The 19,789-nt window shown below is 39.4% G+C and overlaps 1 protein-coding gene across 9 annotated transcripts in view; it reads right to left on the bottom strand.

Annotated features, from left to right (window-relative positions):
* The window catches only part of SNX14 (sorting nexin 14), a 108,604-nt gene that overhangs the window by 76,180 nt on the left and 12,635 nt on the right, over window positions 1–19,789 (bottom strand). For 6 of the 9 annotated variants that reach the window (XM_038002232.2, XM_038002235.2, XM_038002236.2 and 3 more), the window contains 5 exons: window positions 14,838–14,958; window positions 12,604–12,680; window positions 12,445–12,523; window positions 7,851–7,894; window positions 4,723–4,810 (listed from right to left, as the gene is read on the bottom strand). In XM_038002232.2, the coding sequence (XP_037858160.1) occupies window positions 4,723–4,810; window positions 7,851–7,894; window positions 12,445–12,523; window positions 12,604–12,680; window positions 14,838–14,958 (409 nt within the window). Of the gene's footprint in view, window positions 1–4,722; window positions 4,811–7,850; window positions 7,895–12,444; window positions 12,524–12,603; window positions 12,681–14,837; window positions 14,959–19,789 lie in introns of those variants that run through there. The other 3 variants (XM_038002233.2, XM_038002237.2, XM_038002239.2) reach the window with 1 other exon arrangement.

Raw genomic sequence — 19,789 nt, 5'->3', positions numbered from 1 at the left:
GGGAGGTGGAGATTGCAGTGAGCCGAGATGGTGCCACTGCACTCCAGACTGGGTGACACAGCAAGACTCCCAAAGAAAAAAAAAAAAAAAAAAAAAAAATAGGCTGGGCACAGTGGCTTACATCTGTAATCCCAGCACTTTGGGAAGCTGAAGCGGGTGAATCATTTGAAGTCAGGCGTTCGAGACCAGCCTGGCCAACATGGTGAAACCCCATCTCTACTAAAAATACAAAAAAAATTAGCGAGGCAGTAGTGGCACATGCCTGTAATCCCAGCTACTCAGGAGGCTGAGGCAGGAGAATCGCTTGAGCCTGGGAGGCAGAGGTTGCAGTGAGCCGAGATCACACCACTGCACTCCAGCCTGGGCAATAAAGTGAAACTGTCTCAAAAAAGAAAAAAAATAGAAAAGGTTAACGTAGCAGAATTGTTCTATTAACTAATGTTTATTAGCTACTTGTAATATGGCAATCAAAATTAATTTTGATAAATCAGTTTTTACTTATTCCAAAGTATAATTTAAATGGTGTGCCATCAACCAATTGATATTTCTTACTCTTTTATTCCACTTAAATATTATGAGTCAATTATCCAAGACTGTTAAACAACGTGATTACTGTTTATCAACTATTTTCAAAAGTGATAAAAGCTACGTGCAATAGAAAAAGACAAATATAAAGAAGTGCATGGAAAAAAAAATCAGCATTAGCCCACCACCACACTTAAGAGTTAACAGTGATGAGGTATACGTCCTTAATATATGAATTAATAAGCTTTAATATATGAACTTTGTTTTCAAAGTGGAAAAATACCACACATACTAAGTTTCCAGTCTGTTCACTTGACTGTTTCTTTTTTCTTTTGTATTTTTTTTTCCTTTTTCTAACTTCTATGTTAGGTTCAGGGAGTACATGTGTAGGCTCGTTACATGAGTAAATTGCATGTCATGGGGGTTTGGTGTACAAATTATTTCATCAACCAAGTAATGAATGCAGTACCCATAAGTAGTATTTTGATCCTCATCCTCCTCCCACTCTCCACCCTCAAGTAGGTCACCACGTCTATTGCTCCCTTCTTTATGTCCATGTGTACCCAATGTTTAGCTCCTACTTATAAATGAGAACATGCGGTATTTGATTTTATGTTCCTGTGTTAATTCACTTAGGACCAGCTGCATCCATGTTGCTGCAAGGAACAGGAGTTCATTGCTTTTTATGGCTGCGTGGTATTCCATGGAGTATATGTACCACATTTTCTTTATCTAGTCCACTACTGATGGGTATCTAGGTTGTATCTAGGTTGATTCCATGTCTACAATTTATATTCCTCTGGATTCTGTTCTAAGTTCTTTTAGAAATCTCCAAACTGCTTTCCACAGTGGCTGAACTCATTTGCATTCCCACCAGCAGCATATAAGCATTCCCTTTACTTGACTATTTAAGATAAATATTTTCCCTTGGAAAAAAAGTATTATTTTACAAAATGATTGTTCATGGTTGTGTAGAATTCTATAATTAGGATGTATTATATTTACTCAACTAACAATCTTAGTAGACATCAACTTTTCTTTTCAGTTTTACTTATAAATTATACTGCAATAAATCTTTGAATATACTTTTTTCTTTTTTTTTTTGAGACAGAGTCTTGTTCCGTTGCCCAAGCTGGAGTGCAGTGGTGCAATCTCGGCTCACTGCAACCTCCGCCACCTGGGTTCGAGTGATTCTCTTGCCTCAGCCTCCCAAGTAGCTAGGATTACAGGTGTGCACAATTACACCAGGCTAATTTCTTTGTATTTTTAGTAGAGATGAGGTTTCACCATGTTGGCCTGGCTGATCTCAAACTCCCGACCTTCAGTGATCCGCCCGTCTCAGCCACCTCGTATTACAGGCGTGAGCCACGGCGCACGGCCTGGAGTATAGATATTTTTAAGTCTTTTTTTTTTTTTTTTTTTTTTTTTTTTTTTTTTTTTTTTTTTTTTTTTTTTTTTGAGACGGAGTCTGGCTCTGTCACCCAGGCTGGAGTGCAGTGGCCGGATCTCTGCTCACCGCAAGCTCCTCCTCCCGGGTTTACGCCATTCTCCTGCCTCAGCCTCCGGAGTAGCTGGGACTACAGGCGCCCGCCACCTCGCCCGGCTAGTTTTTTGTACTTTTTAGTAGAGACGGGGTTTCACCGTGTTAGCCAGGATAGTCTCGATCTCCTGACCTCGTGATCCGCCCGTCTCGGCCTCCCAAAGTGCTGGGATTACAGGCTTGAGCCACCGCGCCCGGCCTATTTTTAAGTCTTAATAAAGATTACCAAACTGCCCTCAAATGTGAGAATTATGCCAATTTGAATTTGAGCTTGTTTTCCATACATCACCATTACTAGATATTAACACTCTTTTTTACCTTTCCCAGTCTGATAAGTAAAAGAATAGTATCTCATTAAAACATATTTATTTGCTGTGAGACAACATACTTTCAAGTGTTTGCTGGCCATTTTGTATCTTTTTTTTGCGAACTACTAAATGTTTTTTGCACATCTTTTCTCTAGCAGTTGGCTATATTGTTCATTTCTCAAATAGGTATAGAATAATTTAACAAGATTAATCTTTATTACTAGTGGCAGAGATATTGTATATTAATACATTGTCAATATGTTCAATGTGTCAATACTGAACTGACAAAGCAGTAGAAAAGTGTGTGTGTCTACAGACAATATACTACAAATATATATAGGCAAAGATCCAAATATGCACAAAATACAGCTCAAGAAAAATATTTGTTTTGTTTTATTTTGTTTCATTTTGTTTGAGAGAGAGTTTCGCTCTTGTTGCCCAGACTGGAATGCAATGGCGCGATCTTGGCTCACTACAACCTCCACCTCCCAGGTTAAAGCAATTCTCCTGCCTCAGCCTCCTGAGTAGCTGGTATTAGAGATGCCTGCCCCCATGCCTGGCTAATTTTTTGTGTTTTTAGTAGAAACGGAGTTTCGCCATGTTGGCCAGGTTGGTCATGAACTCCTGACCTCGAGTGGTCCACCCACCTAGGCCTCCCAAAGTGCTGGGATTACAGGCATGAGCCACCGCGCCTGGCTGAGAAAAATATTTTTTAAAGTAGACCATAATCATTGCTATTTACTCAATAAATTCATCTAACTGGAACATGACTTTTTTTTCTTTATTTATTATTATTATTATACCTTAAGTTCTAGGGTACATGTATACAACATGCAGGTTTGTTACATATGTATACATGTGCCATGTTGGTGTGCTGCACCCATTAACTCATCATTTACATTAGGTATATCTCCTAATGCTAACCCTCCCCCCTCCCCCCACCCCATGACAGGCCCTGGTGTGTGATGTTCCCCACCCTGTGTCCAAATGTTCTCATTCTTCAGTTTCCATCTATGAGTGAGAACATGCGGTGTTTGGTTTTCTGTTCTTGCGATAGTTTGCTGAGAATGATGGTTTCCAGCTGCATCCATGTCCCTACAAAGGACACAAACTCATCCTTTTTTATGGCTGCACAGTATTCCATGGTGTGTATGTGCCACATTTTCTTAATCCAGTCTATGATTGATGGACATTTGGGTTGGTTCCAAGTCTTTGCTATTGTGAATGAATGGTGCCGCAAAAAACATACGTGTGCATGTGTCTTTATAGCAGCATGATTTATAATCCTTTGGGTATATGCCCAGTAATGGGATCACTGGGTCAAATGGTATTTCTAGTTCTAGATCCTTGAGGAATCGCCACACTGTCTTCCACAATGGTTTAACTAGTTTACAGTCCCAACAGTGTAAAAGTGTTCCTATTTCTCCACATCCTCTCTAGCACCTGTTGTTTCCTGACTTTTTAATGATCGTCATTCTAACTGGTGTGAGATGCTATCTCATTGTGGTTTTGATTTACGTTTCTCTGATGGCTGGAACATGACTTTTTTCTATAGCTGTCTTTTCATTTCTAATTTCTACAAACCAAAATAACTAAGCATTAAAATGAAAGAAAGCAAAACTGATCCATGGATCAAAAAATACTCACTAATTTTTTAATCTAAAATAATGAAGACAAAACAAATATACATGGTATACGAGAAAGTAAAAATAAGGGTTAAGTCTGGGCGCAGTGGCTCACGCCTGTAATCCTAACACTTTGGGAGGCCAAGGTGGGCTGATTACAATGTCAGGAGATCGAGACCATCCTGGCTAACATGGTGAAACCCTGTCTCTACTAAAAATACAAAAAAATTAGCCGGGTGTGGTGGCACGCTCCTATAGTCCCAGCTACTTGGGAGGCTGAGGCAGGAGAATCACGTGAACCTGGGAGGCAGAGCTTGCAGTGAGCCAAAATCATGCCACTGCACTCCAGCCTGCGCAACAGAGCAAAACTCCATCTAGAGAAAAAAAAAAAAAAAGTTTGAAATAATCTCCTAAAAGATACACTTAGAAAGAGTAAGACCTAGTATTTGATAGAGCAGGGTGACTATAGTCAATAAGTTAATTGTACATCTAAAAGTAACTAAAAGAGTATAATTTGATTGTTTATAACACAAATGATAAATGCTTGAGGGATAGATATCCCATTTTCCATGAGGTGATTATTACTTACCACATGCCTGTATCAAAGTATCTCATGTAGCCCACAAACATGTACACTTGCCATGTACCCACACAAAATTGTTTTAAATCTCTTTCATTAAATGATAAAGCCCAAATTCCCAAATTTCTCATCAAAAATATATACCTTGTGAATCCTTCTTATTAAGACAGATGCAAAAAACCGTAATGTTATTCTCAGTTCATCAACAAAGGATTCATCATCTGTCACATCCCTTCAATAAGGAGAAAAACAAATATTCAGAAGTTCAGAGAAATACAGTTTCACTTTCTACAAACCAAGGGAAATTTTTCCTTTTTTCTGTTTATTTAAGCTACTTTTCTTTTTTCATTTACAAATAATACATTTCACTGTAGAACAGTAAGAAATGTACAAAAAATAAAACATCTACCATAAATCTAGCATCAAGACATAATCACTATTAACTAAATTGTAACATATATTTCCTTGCAGACATACACAACTACATAGTCTTATTTTTACAATACTGAGATCATGTTCTAAGCAACATCAAAGAAAGTTCAAAGAAATAAAACAATGAATAACTTTGGAGAAGCAATAGAATTAATACAGAATTTTTAACTAGTTTAAAATACTTATAGAATAATATAAATTCTAAAATTAAACAAAAAAGGTATGCTCCATTTGAAAAAGAAATTTAATGAACTGAAACTCAGACACTTTGTAAAAAAAAATTCTGACAACCTTCAACTGAGGAGTTACATTTTCCTGATGTTTGAAGGGCCTAGAATTAGAACACTTCCCTAATTAAAGGCAAGAAAAGAAACGATGATATCTGTAACTCAATGATAGTGGTGTTAACTTTCTTGGCAGAATAGGAAAGATAATTGTATCAACCATGCTTCCCACGATTAACGGGAAAGAAAGGGATATTACAGCATCAATAGCTACAACTGAGAAGAAAATATTTACTTTCACACTTAGAAATACAACTAGATTTTATGTCTAAAGTGTCATAATGCAGAGATGGGAGAAGGTAAGGGAGTCTTCAAGAAAAGATTCATTTTACAAAAGGCCTCACCATCAGCTTTAATTAAATGACAAATGCCAGATATTTAAGGCAGAATCAAATGTTTAAATTTACATAGCTCTCCAGGAAAATATGGCATAGAAACGATATTAAATTTGTCTTAAACACTCTGGGTGAATTCAACTAGTAGCTTTTTTTTTTTTTTTTTTTTTTTTTTTCAGACGGAGTCTCGCTCTGTCACCCAGGCTGGAGTGCAGTGGTGGGATCTCAGCTCACTGCAAGCTCCGCCTCCCAGGTTTACGCCATTCTCCCGCCTCAGCCTCCCTAGTAGCTGGGACTACAGGCGCCCGCCACCTCGCCCGGCTAGTATTTTTTGTGTGTGTTTTTTAGTAGAGACGGGGTTTCACCGTGTTAGCCAGGAGGGTCTCGATCTCCTGACATCATGATGCGCCTGTCTTAGCCTCCCAAAGTGCTGGGATTACAGGCTTGAGCCACTAAGCCCGGCTTTTTTTTTAATTAGAAATTTCAGTCAGGCATGGTGGCTCACACCTATAATCCTAATACTTTGGGAGGCCGAGGTGGGCAGATCACTTGAGGTCAGGAGTTTGAGACCAGCCTGACCAACATGGCGAACCCTCGTCTCTACTAAAAATACAAAAATTAGCCAGGCATAGTGGCACACACCTGTAATCCCAGCTTCGTGGGAGGATGGCTTTAACCTGGGAGGTGGAGGTTGCAGTGAGCTGTGATCACGCCACTGCACTCCAGCCTAGGCAACAGAGCAAGACTCCATCTCAAAAAAAAAAAAAAAAAGAAAAGAAAAGAAAATTCAAAAATAGACTGAATCAATATAAAACTAGGGTAGATGTCATTAAACATCATATGTACAAGCCATGGAGGTGCAAATGTTCAAATATATATTAAACACATGATGCTGATTTAAGAAAGTATGTATTTATGGCCGGGTGCGGTGTCTCAAGCCTGTAATCCCAGCACTTTGGGAGGCCGAGACGGGCGGATCACGAGGTCAGGAGATCGAGACCATCCTGGCTAACACGGTGAAACCCCGTCTCTACTAAAAAAATACAAAAAAAACTAGCCGGGCGAGGTGGCGGGCGCCTGCAGTCCCAGCTATTCGGGAGGCTGAGGCAGGAGAATGGCGTGAACCCGGGAGGCGGAGCTTGCAGTGAGTTTAGATCCGGCCACTGCACTCCAGCCTGCGCCGACAGAGCGAGACTCCGTCTCAAAAAAAAAAAAAAAAAGAAAATATGTATTTATTACATGATATAAGTTGGATCTCTCTAATTTCAAAATAGATTTCTGTCAAATCTAAAGTATTTTCTGTATCTTCAAAAGCATAAGGCCCTTGTACATACATGGCATACACCAAAAACAAGGTACTTGGGGGAAAAAAACCATTAATTCTCCAGGAAAACTACTGAAGCTATCTTTCAATTTAATGAAATATGTGAATACAGATTCCCCTCCAAAAGGTATAATTATTTCAAATGTGAAAACTGCATACAAAATTATTAAATCACTATATTTAGAAGTGATAAGGAATTCTACAAGTTACTTTTCTTTCAAAACACAGACTAAGTTTTCTTCCTCTTTATCACCAAATTATTAACTGACTGATGCCTACATTGGTGGTTCTTTTTTTTTTTTTTTTTTTTTTGAGACAGAGTCTCGCTGTGTCGCCCAGGCTGGAGTGCAGTGGCCGGATCTCAGCTCGCTGCAAGCTCCGCCTCCCGGGTTCACGCCATTCTCCTGCCTCAGCCTCCCGAGTAGCTGGGACCACAGACGCCCGCCACCTCGCCCGGCTAGTTTTTTGTATTTTTTAGTAGAGACGGGGTTTCACCGTGTTAGCCAGGATGGTCTCGATCTCCTGACCTCGTGATCCGCCCGTCTCGGCCTCCCAAAGTGCTGAGATTACAGGCGTGAGCCACCGCGCCCGGCCCATCGGTGGTTCTTAACTAGGGCCAATTATGCCTTCCAGGTCATATCTGGCAACCTCTGAAGACATTTTTATTGGTCACAACTGGTGGCAGAGATGTCTGCTACTAGTATCTAATGGGAGAGGCCAGGGGTGCTAATTATGTAATGCACAGTACTGCCCCCACAACAAATAATTATTTTGGCTAAAATGTCAACAATGACAAAGTTGAAAAATCCTAGTCTACACCAAAAACATGTCATTAACATGCTTAACTTAGTAGTATTCACTGTATCAAAGAAAAAAGATCTTATAAAAAGAACATACCTGTACCACGGATAAACGAAGTTTTCCAACACTAATTCGAGAACCTGCATAAAAATTATTTTTTAAAGAAAAATAAAATGAATTAGTTTTTGGAAAATAAACGGTACTATTTGGTAATATGTAACATTACCAAGAACCAATTTTATTATCACAAATAATGACAGCAGGCCGGCAGCAGTGGCTCACACCTGTAATCCCAGCACTTTAGGAGGTCAAAGCAGGTGGATGGCTTGAGTTCACGAGTTAGAGACCAGCCTGGGTAACTTGATGAAACCCTGTATCTACAAAAAACACAACAATAAGCTGGGTGTAGTGGCGTGTACCTGTAGTCCCAGCTATCTGCTGGGGGGCTGAGGCAGGAGTTTCGCTTGAGCCTGAGAGGCAGAGGTTGCAGTGAGCCAAGATGTTGCCACTACACATCAGCCTGGGCGACACAGTGAGGCTCTGCCTCAAAAAAAAAAAAAAAAAAAACAAATAACGACAGTAATATAATACTTGCACATGACAAAATGTATATTTCAACCTTATATGATTGTGAGGATCAAAGAAAACATATGAGAAAACACTTGGAAAATCATAAAAATTTCACAAATAGGAAAAGTTACTATTAGAATGGCATGCACATATTTCTAAATATTTCCATAATCAAACAAAAAGTTAAATAAATTGTTGCTGACTCTGAAGCTTAACTGAACCAAAAATGTGCTATGGAAAGAAGAAAAACAGCAAGTTAGTCCTTTCCATTCCTAACTTTATAAGTCAGTATTTTCAGAATATAATGAAGAAACAAGCAGCTAAGATTTACATAAGGGGTCAAAATTAGGTGTTAGTGGTTACCTTTGAAGGGAGTATAGTGGCTAGAGGGCAACACGAAGGGGAGTTCTGGGATGCTGGTAATGTTTTGTTTCCTGATCTGAATGCTGGTTACACAGATATGTTCGCTTTGTGAAAATTTTACCTGTATACTCAAATCAGTACATAAGTTATGTAAGTGAAAAAGTAACAAAACAAAATAAAACAAACCGTGGGTGTTAAATCTTCCATTTCTTGGATTGGGTATAGCAGTATGTCATAATTTTTACAAGGAGTTGTAACATTGGGCAGTAACTTACAAAAGCAGTAGGGAGGGAAGAAAACGACATATCTAATCTAATGCTTCCAAAATCAGATCATGTATTTTCTCTGGCAGCAATAACAAAGATTGTGAATTTTCTAGTTTAAATATTAAGGGAACAATAATTTAGATGTCTTAGTACAAACACTAAGCACTGTTTATATGTGTTGGGAAATAAAAATACATATAAACAGGGATAACAATGAACAATGAATAGGATAGAGAGAAGAGACTAGAACAAGTTATCGTTAAACATTTGTTCTTCCTTTATTCCCCACATCCAACCAATCAAGTCCTACTGATTTTATATCCTAAGTAGTGTTTTTCTTTTCTTTTTCTTCTTTTGAGACTGAGTTTCACTCTTGTTGCCCAGGCTGGAGTGCAATGGCGTGATCTCGGCTCACCTCAACCTCCGCTTCCAGGGTTCTAGCGATTCTCCTGCCTCAGCCTCCCGAGTAGCTGGGATTATAGGCATGTGCCACAACGACCAGATAATTTTGTGTTTTTACAAGAGATGGGGTTTCTCCATGTTGGTTAGGCTGGTCTCGAACTCCCGACCTCAGGTGATCCACCCACCTCGGCCTCCCAAAGTGCTGGGATTACAGGCGTGAGCCACCGCGCCCAGCGGGTCCTCATTTTCTTACCCCTTATATTGCAGCAATGGCCTCTCAACTCCCTGCTTCCAAGCTCGCTCCCCTCCATCCTAAATAGAGCTGCCAAAGTAACCTAAAACATACATTTGACCACATCATCCTCTTGCATGAAATCCTCAATATATAAGAAAGGTGAAATTGCACTGATTTTGAAAGGGACCTGCTGGCATGAAGCAGTTGCATCATTTCCTTTTCACTCTCAGTGTACCCTATGAGTAACATCTAGAAATTCTAGAAAATCATCGACTTCCAGGATCAATTAATCTAAGTTCCATCAACATAGCCCTTAAAGTCATTTGATAGTCTTATTTCTAAAGGGCCATATACAATCCTGATTAAGAACTTAACCAGACCTGAGTTTTTTATTGAGTTCTGTAATCAACCAAATATGAAACTTGAGAAAATTATTAAAATTCTAAATTCCATTTACCTTTGGTAAAATTATCAATAATAGTACCCACTTCATAGGTTATATGTAGATTACATGAAATAATGAGCTTAGCACAATGCCTAATATAAAGTATATCATAAATACTAGCTACTAGAATATTGTTTCCTTATTGCCCATATCCTCCCTCACACTTTACTCTCCAGTTTGCTGAACATTCCACCTTGTTTCAAGCCTCTCTTTCCTTTTGAAAGCCCTACCCAAATCCTCAAATACCCTTTCCCACACTATTAGTCTGGCAAACCTCTAGTTCTCCGATCTCATTGTCCCTCTCAATAGTTATGAACTTCTCCTCTATACTAATCTATATACTTTAATTTTTTTCCCATTATTGCCTGCATTAAATTATATTGTGATTACCTGTTTATATGCCTGCCTCCACTTCTAGACTAAAGTTCCTGGTAGAAAGGGACCATATCTTCACTTTTAATCACTAGGGCCTAGCCCAGTTCCTACCTATAAGATACCAAAATATGTTCTTAAATGTGACAGCTAACATTTACTGAGCACCAGTATGTGCCAGGTACTGGACCACAGGTTTTATATAAGTCCTTTCATTTTTATGAATGAATGACATGTCAAAGACACAAATAATACTCTTGTTAGAAGTTTTCTTCAACAAACCTCAACTTGGCACTCTCCAACAGAAATATAATGTAAGTCACACATTAATTTTAAATTTTCTAGTAGTTACATTTTTTACAAAGTAAAAAGAAACAGGTGAAACTAATTTTATATTTTATTTAACCCAACACATCCAAAATATTATCATTTCAACATGTAATTAATATAAAAAATGAGATACTTGGCCAGGCGCAGTGGCTCACTCCTATATTACCAGCACTTTGGGAGGTCGAGGCAGGTGGATCACAAGGTTAGGAGTTCAAGACCAGCCTGGCCAATATGGTAAAAACCTGTCTCTACTAAAAATACAAAAATTGGCTGGGCATGGTGGTGTGCACCTGTAGTCCCAGCTACTTGGGAGGCTGAGGCAGGAGAATCACTTGAACCCGGGAGGCGGAGGTTGCAGTGAGCCAAGATCACGCCACTGCACTCCAGCCTGGGCAACAGAGTGAGACTCCGTCTCAAAAAAAAAAAAAAAAAAATACTTTACATTCCTTTTTTCTAAGTCTTTTCTTACGAAATCTTCAAAATCCACTATATATTTTATACACAGAACACATGTCAACTTGGACTAGCACACTTCAAGTGTTTATTAATAACCACATGTGGCTAGGAGCTGCCATATTAGAAGTCTTAAATCAGGGCATCTTCAAGATGAAAAAGGCCTTAGAGGCCGGGCATGGTGGCTCACGCCTGTAATCCCAGCACTTTGGGAGGCCAACGTGGGTGGATCACGAGGTCAAGAGATCAAGACCACATCCTGGCTAACACAGTGAAACCCCATCTCTACTAAAAAGATTAAAAAAAAAAAACTAGCTGGGCATGGTGGTGTGCGCCTGTAGTCCCAGCTACTCGGGAGTCTGAGGCAGAAGAATCGCTTGAACCCGGGAGGCAGAGGTTGCAGTGAGGTGAGATCGTGTCACTGCACTACGGCCTGGGTGACAGAGCAAGACTCTATCTCAAAAAAAAAAAAAAAAAAAAAAGGCCTTAGAGAAGCAAAGAAAAAAATGCCAAGTTTTAATGGGCTTTTATGCAAGATACAAAATGGGAGAAAGAAGAATTAAGTGGGATTCAGATGCCTACTGCTATTCTTCAACTAATTAGCATCCAATTTAATTCAATACACTTTGATCAGCTACCAACAATATACGTGACCTGATACTTGGTGCTAGAAACAAATAAGACCCCATTCCTTGCCTTCAGGGACTTGAGTGTTTTGTCAAATCCACTGAGAAGACAAGTCTCTAAAACAACTAAAACATGTTACCAAAAAGATACATATAAAATCTGACTATAACAAAGATAAGAGAACATGCTTTCCATTCCTGTATTATGCAGAAATAGTGAAAAATATCCCATTCCCTTCTCCACCCTTCGGTTAGTGTCAAAACTGGGGTAATAGTTCAGTAAGATATATATTGATTTGCTCCTTGCAGTCTAGAGTTCCTTTTGGAATTAAAAAATGATATTTCTGCTGCCCTATCATAAAGATGACTGTTTTCATCTTTATGACTGTTTCAGATAAACCAGTGCTTTCCTTAGCTGAAAATGTCTAAATTAAACATGAGATTCAAAAACATTTCTAACTTACTATTCAAGCTGTTTAGTCTGCAATAATCAACTACCTAACTCAGAACTGATTTAAGTGACATGTATTAAGATGCTCCATAATTAAACCTGTTGATAAAAAATTCTGGAAAAATTTTCCACAGGCGTTTGACACTTTCTATTAATAATATTAAGTAAATCAGTTACCTCTGAGAGAGATGCATCAACTTTGGAAGAAATTTTCAGGTCTAGCCATGGCTGGTAGTTTTCAAGTAGCAAAGAAGGCCTAAAGAAAAATTATACAGCTAAATCACTTGAAATCCAATGTAATTAGAAGGATCAACAAATAAAAAAAATTTAACTTACCTATGTCGTTTACATTTCACTTTACCACAAACAGCACAGCTATGACCTTGAGGAAATAATTCCTGAAGTCCTAACTGCTAAAAAAGGAAAATGAGAGGTGGTGAGGAGATCTGTCTTTACATATCATCTTTATTTAAAAGAATCAACTTTTCAGAAGTTTTTAAAATCAATGTATAAATTCAAAGAACATTTTCTGTCTACTTTAACAGTGAAACCTTTCTTTGTAATACATAATACTGGCTAAACTAAACTATCAGAGAAAAAAATACCAGATGAAATGCCTTATAATACCTAATCCAAATTTCCAAGTTTAAAGTTAAAATCAATTTTTATGATCACTTTAAAAAGCTTCAGTCTACATTTGAAAGTGATAACTTGGCCAGGCACAGTGGCTCACACCTATCATCCTAGCACTCTGGGAGACCAAGGCAGGTGGATGGCTTGAGCCCGGAAGTTTAAGGCCAGCTTAGGAAACATGGTAAAACACTGTCTCTACCAAAAAAAAAATTAGACAGGTGTAGTGGCACATGCCTATAGTCCCAGCTACCCAGGAGGCTGAGGCAGGAGGATCTCCTGAGCTCAATAATTTGAGGCTGCAGTAAGCTGTGATCCTGCCACTGCACTCTAGCCTGTGCAACTCTAGCCTGTCTCAATAAAAGAAAGAAAAAAGAAAGTGACACTCTACTGCAAAGGTATAATACGAAAAAACTATTTTCTCTTTCTCCAAAATCTTGAATTCAATGACAAAGGTACGAGGTAACTACTACGGTTCCTGATCAAATATGGGGCACCACTTTCAGTTGTGTTTCCTCTGAGTAGAAATACCAACAAACCCAAGACAAGATACTATATCAACTTAAAGAATTATTAAGACTTAAAGATAGGGGCCGGGCGTGGTGGCTCACGCCTGTAATCCCAGCACTTTGGGAGGCCAAGGCGGGCGGATCACAAGGTCAGGAGATCGAGACCATCCTGGCTAACACAGTGAAACCCCGTCTCTACTAAAAATACAAAAAATTAGCCGGGCGCGGTGGCGGGTGCCTGTAGTCCCAGCTACTCAGGAGGCTGAGGCAGGAGAATGGCGTGAACCCCGGGGGTGGAGCTTGCAGTGAGCTGAGATCGCGCCACTGCACTCCAGCCTGGGCAACAGAGCGAGACTCCGTCTCAAAAAAAAAAAAAAAAAAGACTTAAAGATATCCCACTAGGCCAGGTGCAGTGGATCACGCCTGTAATCCTAACACTTTGGGAGGCCAAGGCAAGTGGATCACCTGAGGTCAGGAGTTCGAGACCAGCCTGGCTAAAATGATGAAACCCCGTCTCTACTAAAAATACAAAAATTAGCTGGGCGTGGTGGCATGTGCCTGTAATCCCAGTTACACAGAAGGCTGAGAGGCAGGAGAATCACTTGAACCTGGGAGGTGGAGGTTGCAGTGAACCAAAATGGCACCACTGCACTCCAGCCTGGGTGACAGAGCAAGACTCCATCTCAAAAAAAAAAAAAAAAGAAAAGAAAAAGAAAAAGATATCCCACTAAACCCTAACCTACAGACCAGAACCTTGCTTTACAGAGAGAGATTCACCACATTACCACCCTTCATTAAATTTCAGAAATAAATTACTTTGGTTATACAAACTGCCTAATCATATCTCTGTTTCTATGAAGCACACAAACATTTAAGAATTTAACAGGATTAGATCATTTAACCCAGAATTTCCTGAGTCTGTGCCTCAGAATGAGCTGGAAAGCATCTAACAAGTACTGATAACAAGGCTTTAACCCAGAACTATTCAATCAAAATCTGGTGGTACACCCCAGGAATCTGTTAATTCCCCAGGAGATTTACTGTAAAACCAGCTTTGTGAACCTCTGATTTAATTTATTGTCCTCATGGTTAATAGAGGACACCCTAAAATTGTGGATTCCAACTTTCTGAAATTTTTGTACAATAATTTCTCTTTATAGCTCCTCTAGAACTGTATGCCTTAAAAGCATACACATATACAAATCTTATTTTGAAAATTTTCTAATGGACTTCCATTATTAAATAATTAGATGGATTTTTTTAAATCACTGATTTTAGCACAGTACCTAGAAAAAAAAAGGGAAGAAATTAAAAGAAAATTTTTGTAAATTAAAATAATACACTGCTTTAGCAGGCTTTCAGATAATAAACAGCTTAGGCTCATACACATTGATCACATTGATTCTTAACAATAAGAACACATAATTTTACCTTGGGTTTGTATTTTATTGTGAAGAAAATATTGGGTAAGAGAGAATCAGGTCCTAGTGAGCAGTAGAATGTGACAACTCCAGCAACAAATGACCAGAAGATCATTAAAACATGAATATACCTTAAAAATAAATGAAAATAATTATTAGAACCAAAGAAAATGCATAATTCTAAGTTACTGAGTCACTGATTTAACAAGCATTCATTAAGCACCTACAATATCAGATTGAAGCAATTTTTCCAATTATGATTAATTTTCTGTAATGTATTAAATACAAGAATCATAAAATGTATGCTATCAAATATATATTTCATTTAAAGTATAAGGAAGAATAAATGATCAATATTTCATAACTGGTACCTATGTTTAACTAGTCTATACTACATTCTTCCAGAATACCTTCTGATGATATTGTAGTATTCATATCCCACCAAAATTCTGATTTTTCACTAAATCAACAAAATTTTACTAAGTATTACCTATTTTGTTCTAGACAGAGGTAGGCCTTGGGAATATAGTAAAGAACTGCACTGCATATAGTCTCTACCTGCATGGAAAACACTGTCTAGTAATGGTGACACGTAAGTAAAAATAAGCACAATACTATGTGATCACATATGTGATATTACGACAGAAAATTTATATGATATGGGAATACCACAGGCTGATTAACAAATTTGAAAAGAACAGAAAAATTTTTTTCAGAGAAAGCAATATCTACAGAAAAACTTAAACGGTAAGTAGGAGCAAATAAACAGAAGAGGATAGGATAGAGGTATGTGGAGAAGAGGCAGGGGAATTCAAACTTGAGAGAAACACATGGGCTTAGGTCTGTGTGAGCACAGTTCCAAGGAAGAAGGCCTTAAGATGAATCTAAAAGCAAAAGCAGAAGCCAAATAATACAGTGTTATATAATAGGCAATGTGTGTCTTAATACAGGCAATCCTCACATTGCAGTTCTGATATGCAAAAATTTCAGATACCATGATTGTACTAAATAACACCAGTCCCCCACAACACAGTTCAAATGCCAATGACCACAGTATTATATATTAAACTATGAGTAATTGTATAAAGTGCAAACTCTGCTGCTAACTCATCAGTCCACAAATCACTATATAAATAACAGATGTGCATCATGATCAGTGACCAATCACATCGGTTCTGTCAGTGACAGGTCACTCACTGCAAATTGTTGTTCTTCAGTGCATGCACAGACAGGAAACCATGGAGTTGTGTTACCTCCTTGTCTCCCAATAATAAATCTGCAATACATTTTACAAAAATGGCCATTGGCCCACAAATATTAAAGAGAAACAAAGAAATGAACAGTGATAATGCAAGAAGTAAAATTCAAATCAAATGTAAATGAAGTTACAGAAGAAATAGTTGACTGTGGGAATGATGACAGTGCTGCTGTTCCACAGATTCTATGCAGCCAGAGAAAGGTAGTGAACTTACTGACATCAATGAGAACAGTGGTTGTGGCACAAGGATGAAAATGTCCCAGAAGAAGTGATACCAGCAAAGGAACTCTTGGAGATTTCACAACATTAGATAAAACACTGAAAGTTGATCCAAACTTAGGAGTATGGTAATTCACATACGCATGAAAAAGATATCCGCTCCATATCCCATGTTATCAGATGAGAAGAGGACAAACACTGTTTAAGTTACTCTTAATATATTTTTTACAAAGAAATAAAACACTTTAATTTTCAATGTTTCTAATGTTTAAAATTACAGTGTACTACTCACTTTACTATTTTTTCATTTCTCTATACTATTACAACTGACGAGAGTTCTCAATGTTTTGACAAAATTTTTTAAAACTCAATCATAATTTTCCCATTGATTAAAACCATTTTGCACAGTTTCTGCTTGCACAATCGTTTTTACAGACCCTCATTACCAGACAAAGCAGGGACTGCCCGTATTATCTTACAAGAAAATGCACTGTAGGGATCTAATAATTTGTAGCTTCAGTAGAGACTACCATCCCTTCTGCAAAGTGTTCTTTCTTTACACTCTCTATTCATGAAGTTTAAATGGGAACAAGAGCTTTTATCTCCTTAAGATTCTAGGCCGGGCGCGGTGGCTCAAGCCTGTAATCCCAGCACTTTGGGAAGCCGAGACGGGCGGATCACGAGGTCAGGAGATCGAGACCATCCTGGCTAACCCGGTGAAACCCCGTCTCTACTAAAAAATACAAAAAACTAGCCGGGCAAGGTGGCGGGCGCCTGTAGTCCCAGCTACAGGGAGGCTGAGGCGGGAGAATGGCGTAAACCCGGGAGGCGGAGTTTGCAATGAGCTGAGATCCGGCCACTGCACTCCAGCCTAGGTGACAGAGCGAGACTCCGTCTCCAAAAAAAAAAAAAAATTTAGAATGGCAAAGGGCTACAACAGATTGAGGAGTGACATGGAGGTGAGGAAGCAGGATTGGTAAATGTAGATAATTCTCTTTCTAAATAAAAGGAGAGCTAACACAGTAACTGGAGGGGGATAATAAGTTAAGGTTTTTGGTTAAAAACCTGATGACATTTAAACGGTGATATAGGAGAAAAGGAGGCAAGAGGGAAAGAAGTAGAAAAACAGAAATAATTGGGTGAATAATATCTTATACAAGATAGGAGTTGTTAGGATCCAGAATCTAAATGGAAGAAACAGTTATAGAGCTATCTGTTTCCCAATACTACACAGGATGCATAGAATAATGAATATGCAGTTATATTTGTAGATTTGGTAACAAGAATTAAAAGCCATATAATGGCTTTTAAATAAAACAGGAGATCCTAAGAGTAAATGACAAAGGTAGCATGACAGGGAGTAAATAACAGAGGTTCTAGAAGACGGGGGAAATTCTGACACAGTTGCCACGGAGAAGGGAAGAGAAGTTCCTGGGGAACTGCTGGACATTACTGAGGCTGAAGACAATGAACTTTCAGTTGTGGGATCTTTTCCAGCAATATTCAGTTTTCAGAATATGAACCTAAAAAAAGCTAACAGCGTTACTGATCCCAGATTTGGATTTTGACAGATGAGTAGAATGGAAGGTATGGAGTTAAGGATACTGCATGAAGCGACTGATGGACCAGGCTATGTATCTAAGCTAGACTGACTCTAAACTGCATCAGAAAGTAACTAACAACAGAAGAGGGACAACATATAGAAAGAAAGTTGAGTCAAGAGATTGAAATGTCAAGAAGCAGGGACAGTGTGACTAAATTAAAGAAGTTGACACTGGTGAGTAAGTGACATATTTGATTCTTAAGATTTCAGAGGTAGCCAGGCACAGTGGCTCACGTCTATAATCCTAGCACTTTGGGAGGCTGATGTGGGCAGATCACCTGAGGTCAGGAGTTCGAGACCAGCCTGGTCAATGTGGTGAAACCACATCTCTACTAAAAGTACAAAAAAATTAGCCAGGCATGGTGGTGTGTGCCTGTAATCCCAGCCACTCCAGAGGCTGAGGCAGGAGAATCATTTGAACCCCGGAGGCGGAGGTTGCAGTGAACCAAGATCACACCACTATACTCCAGCCTGGGCGACAGAGCAGGACTCTGTCTAAAAAAAAAAAAAAAAAAGATTTCAGAGGCAGAGGTCAATAGCTGGCATCCCACATACCCACAGACGGCCTGGCCATCATCACCCAAGTGACCAGCCCCAAAGAGGACAAGAGCCAGGTGACAGGCATGGGCAAGAAAAATACCTGTTCCCTACAGAGATAACTGAAATGATAGCCAAGCAAACAGCAAAAAAAGTAAACAAAAGAATCATAAAGAGAGAGAGAGGAAGAACAAGATAGCCAAATAGAAGCCTCTGATCATCCTCCCCACAGGAACACCAAATTTAACATCTAAACAAAAAGAAAACCTTCATTTAAGAACCAAAAACCAGGTGACTGATCACAGTACATGATTTTAAGTTCATATTGCTGAAAGAGGCATGGAAGAGGGTAGCAAAGGCAATCCTGAAATTGCCAATACCCCTTCTCCAGCCCCCAGAGATGGCCACATGGCAAAGGAAAGCACATGGCTTGAGGGAGGGACAACACAGCAATTGTGAGAATTTGCACTGAAACTCAGTGCTGCCAACACCAGGAAGAACTTAGCTGATGCCCAGAAAGGGGGCATTTACACATGTCCAGGCCAGAAGGCAACCGCTCATCGCAGTAGTCCAAACCTGAGTTTCAGCAATCCTTGACACCACAGGTTAAAGTGCTCTGAGTTCTTAAATAAACTTGAAAGGTCTTAAGTAAACTTGAAAGGCAGTCTAGGCCACAAGGACTGTAACGCCTAGGCAAGTCCTACTACTGTGCTGGGGCTCAAAGCCAGTAGACTTGGAGGGCATGTGAACTAGTGAGACATCAGCCAGGGCAGCTAAGGGAAGGCTTGTGAAACCCCTCTCCAAGTCCCAGGCAGCGCAGCTTGCAGGTCCAAATGAGACCCTTTCCATCTGCTTGATGAGAGGAGAGGGGAAAGTAAAGATAACTTTGTCTTTCAACTTGGATACCATCTTAGGGACAGGAAGACAGGGAACTGGGCAGAGTAATGAGGCCCTCATTCCAGATCCTAACTCCCAGACAACACTTCTAGACACACCCTGGGCCAGAAGGAAACCCACTGCCTTTAAAGGAAGGACCCATCCTGGCAGATTCATCATCTGCTGACTAAAGAGACCTTGGACTCTGAATAAAACAGCAGCAGTAACCAGGTAGTCACACAGTAGGTCTTGGGTAAGACTCTGAGATATGCTGGCCTCAGATGTGTCTAGCACATTCACTGCTCTGATGGCTACAAACAGAGACTTCTTCTGCTTCAAAAAAGCAGAAAAACAGGTAAAGGGGATGTTGTCTTGCAGCTGAGGTACCGGCTTGGCCAGTGGGGTAGAGGACCAAGAGGGCTTTTGCGGTCCCCAATTCCAAGCTTTGGCTCCTAGATGCCATTTCTAG

Source organism: Chlorocebus sabaeus, chromosome 13, assembly GCF_047675955.1.
Source record: "Chlorocebus sabaeus isolate Y175 chromosome 13, mChlSab1.0.hap1, whole genome shotgun sequence".
NCBI lineage: Eukaryota > Metazoa > Chordata > Mammalia > Primates > Cercopithecidae > Chlorocebus > Chlorocebus sabaeus.
Note: the sequence above shows the minus strand (reverse complement) of the source record. Positions and strands in the feature narration are given on the sequence as shown.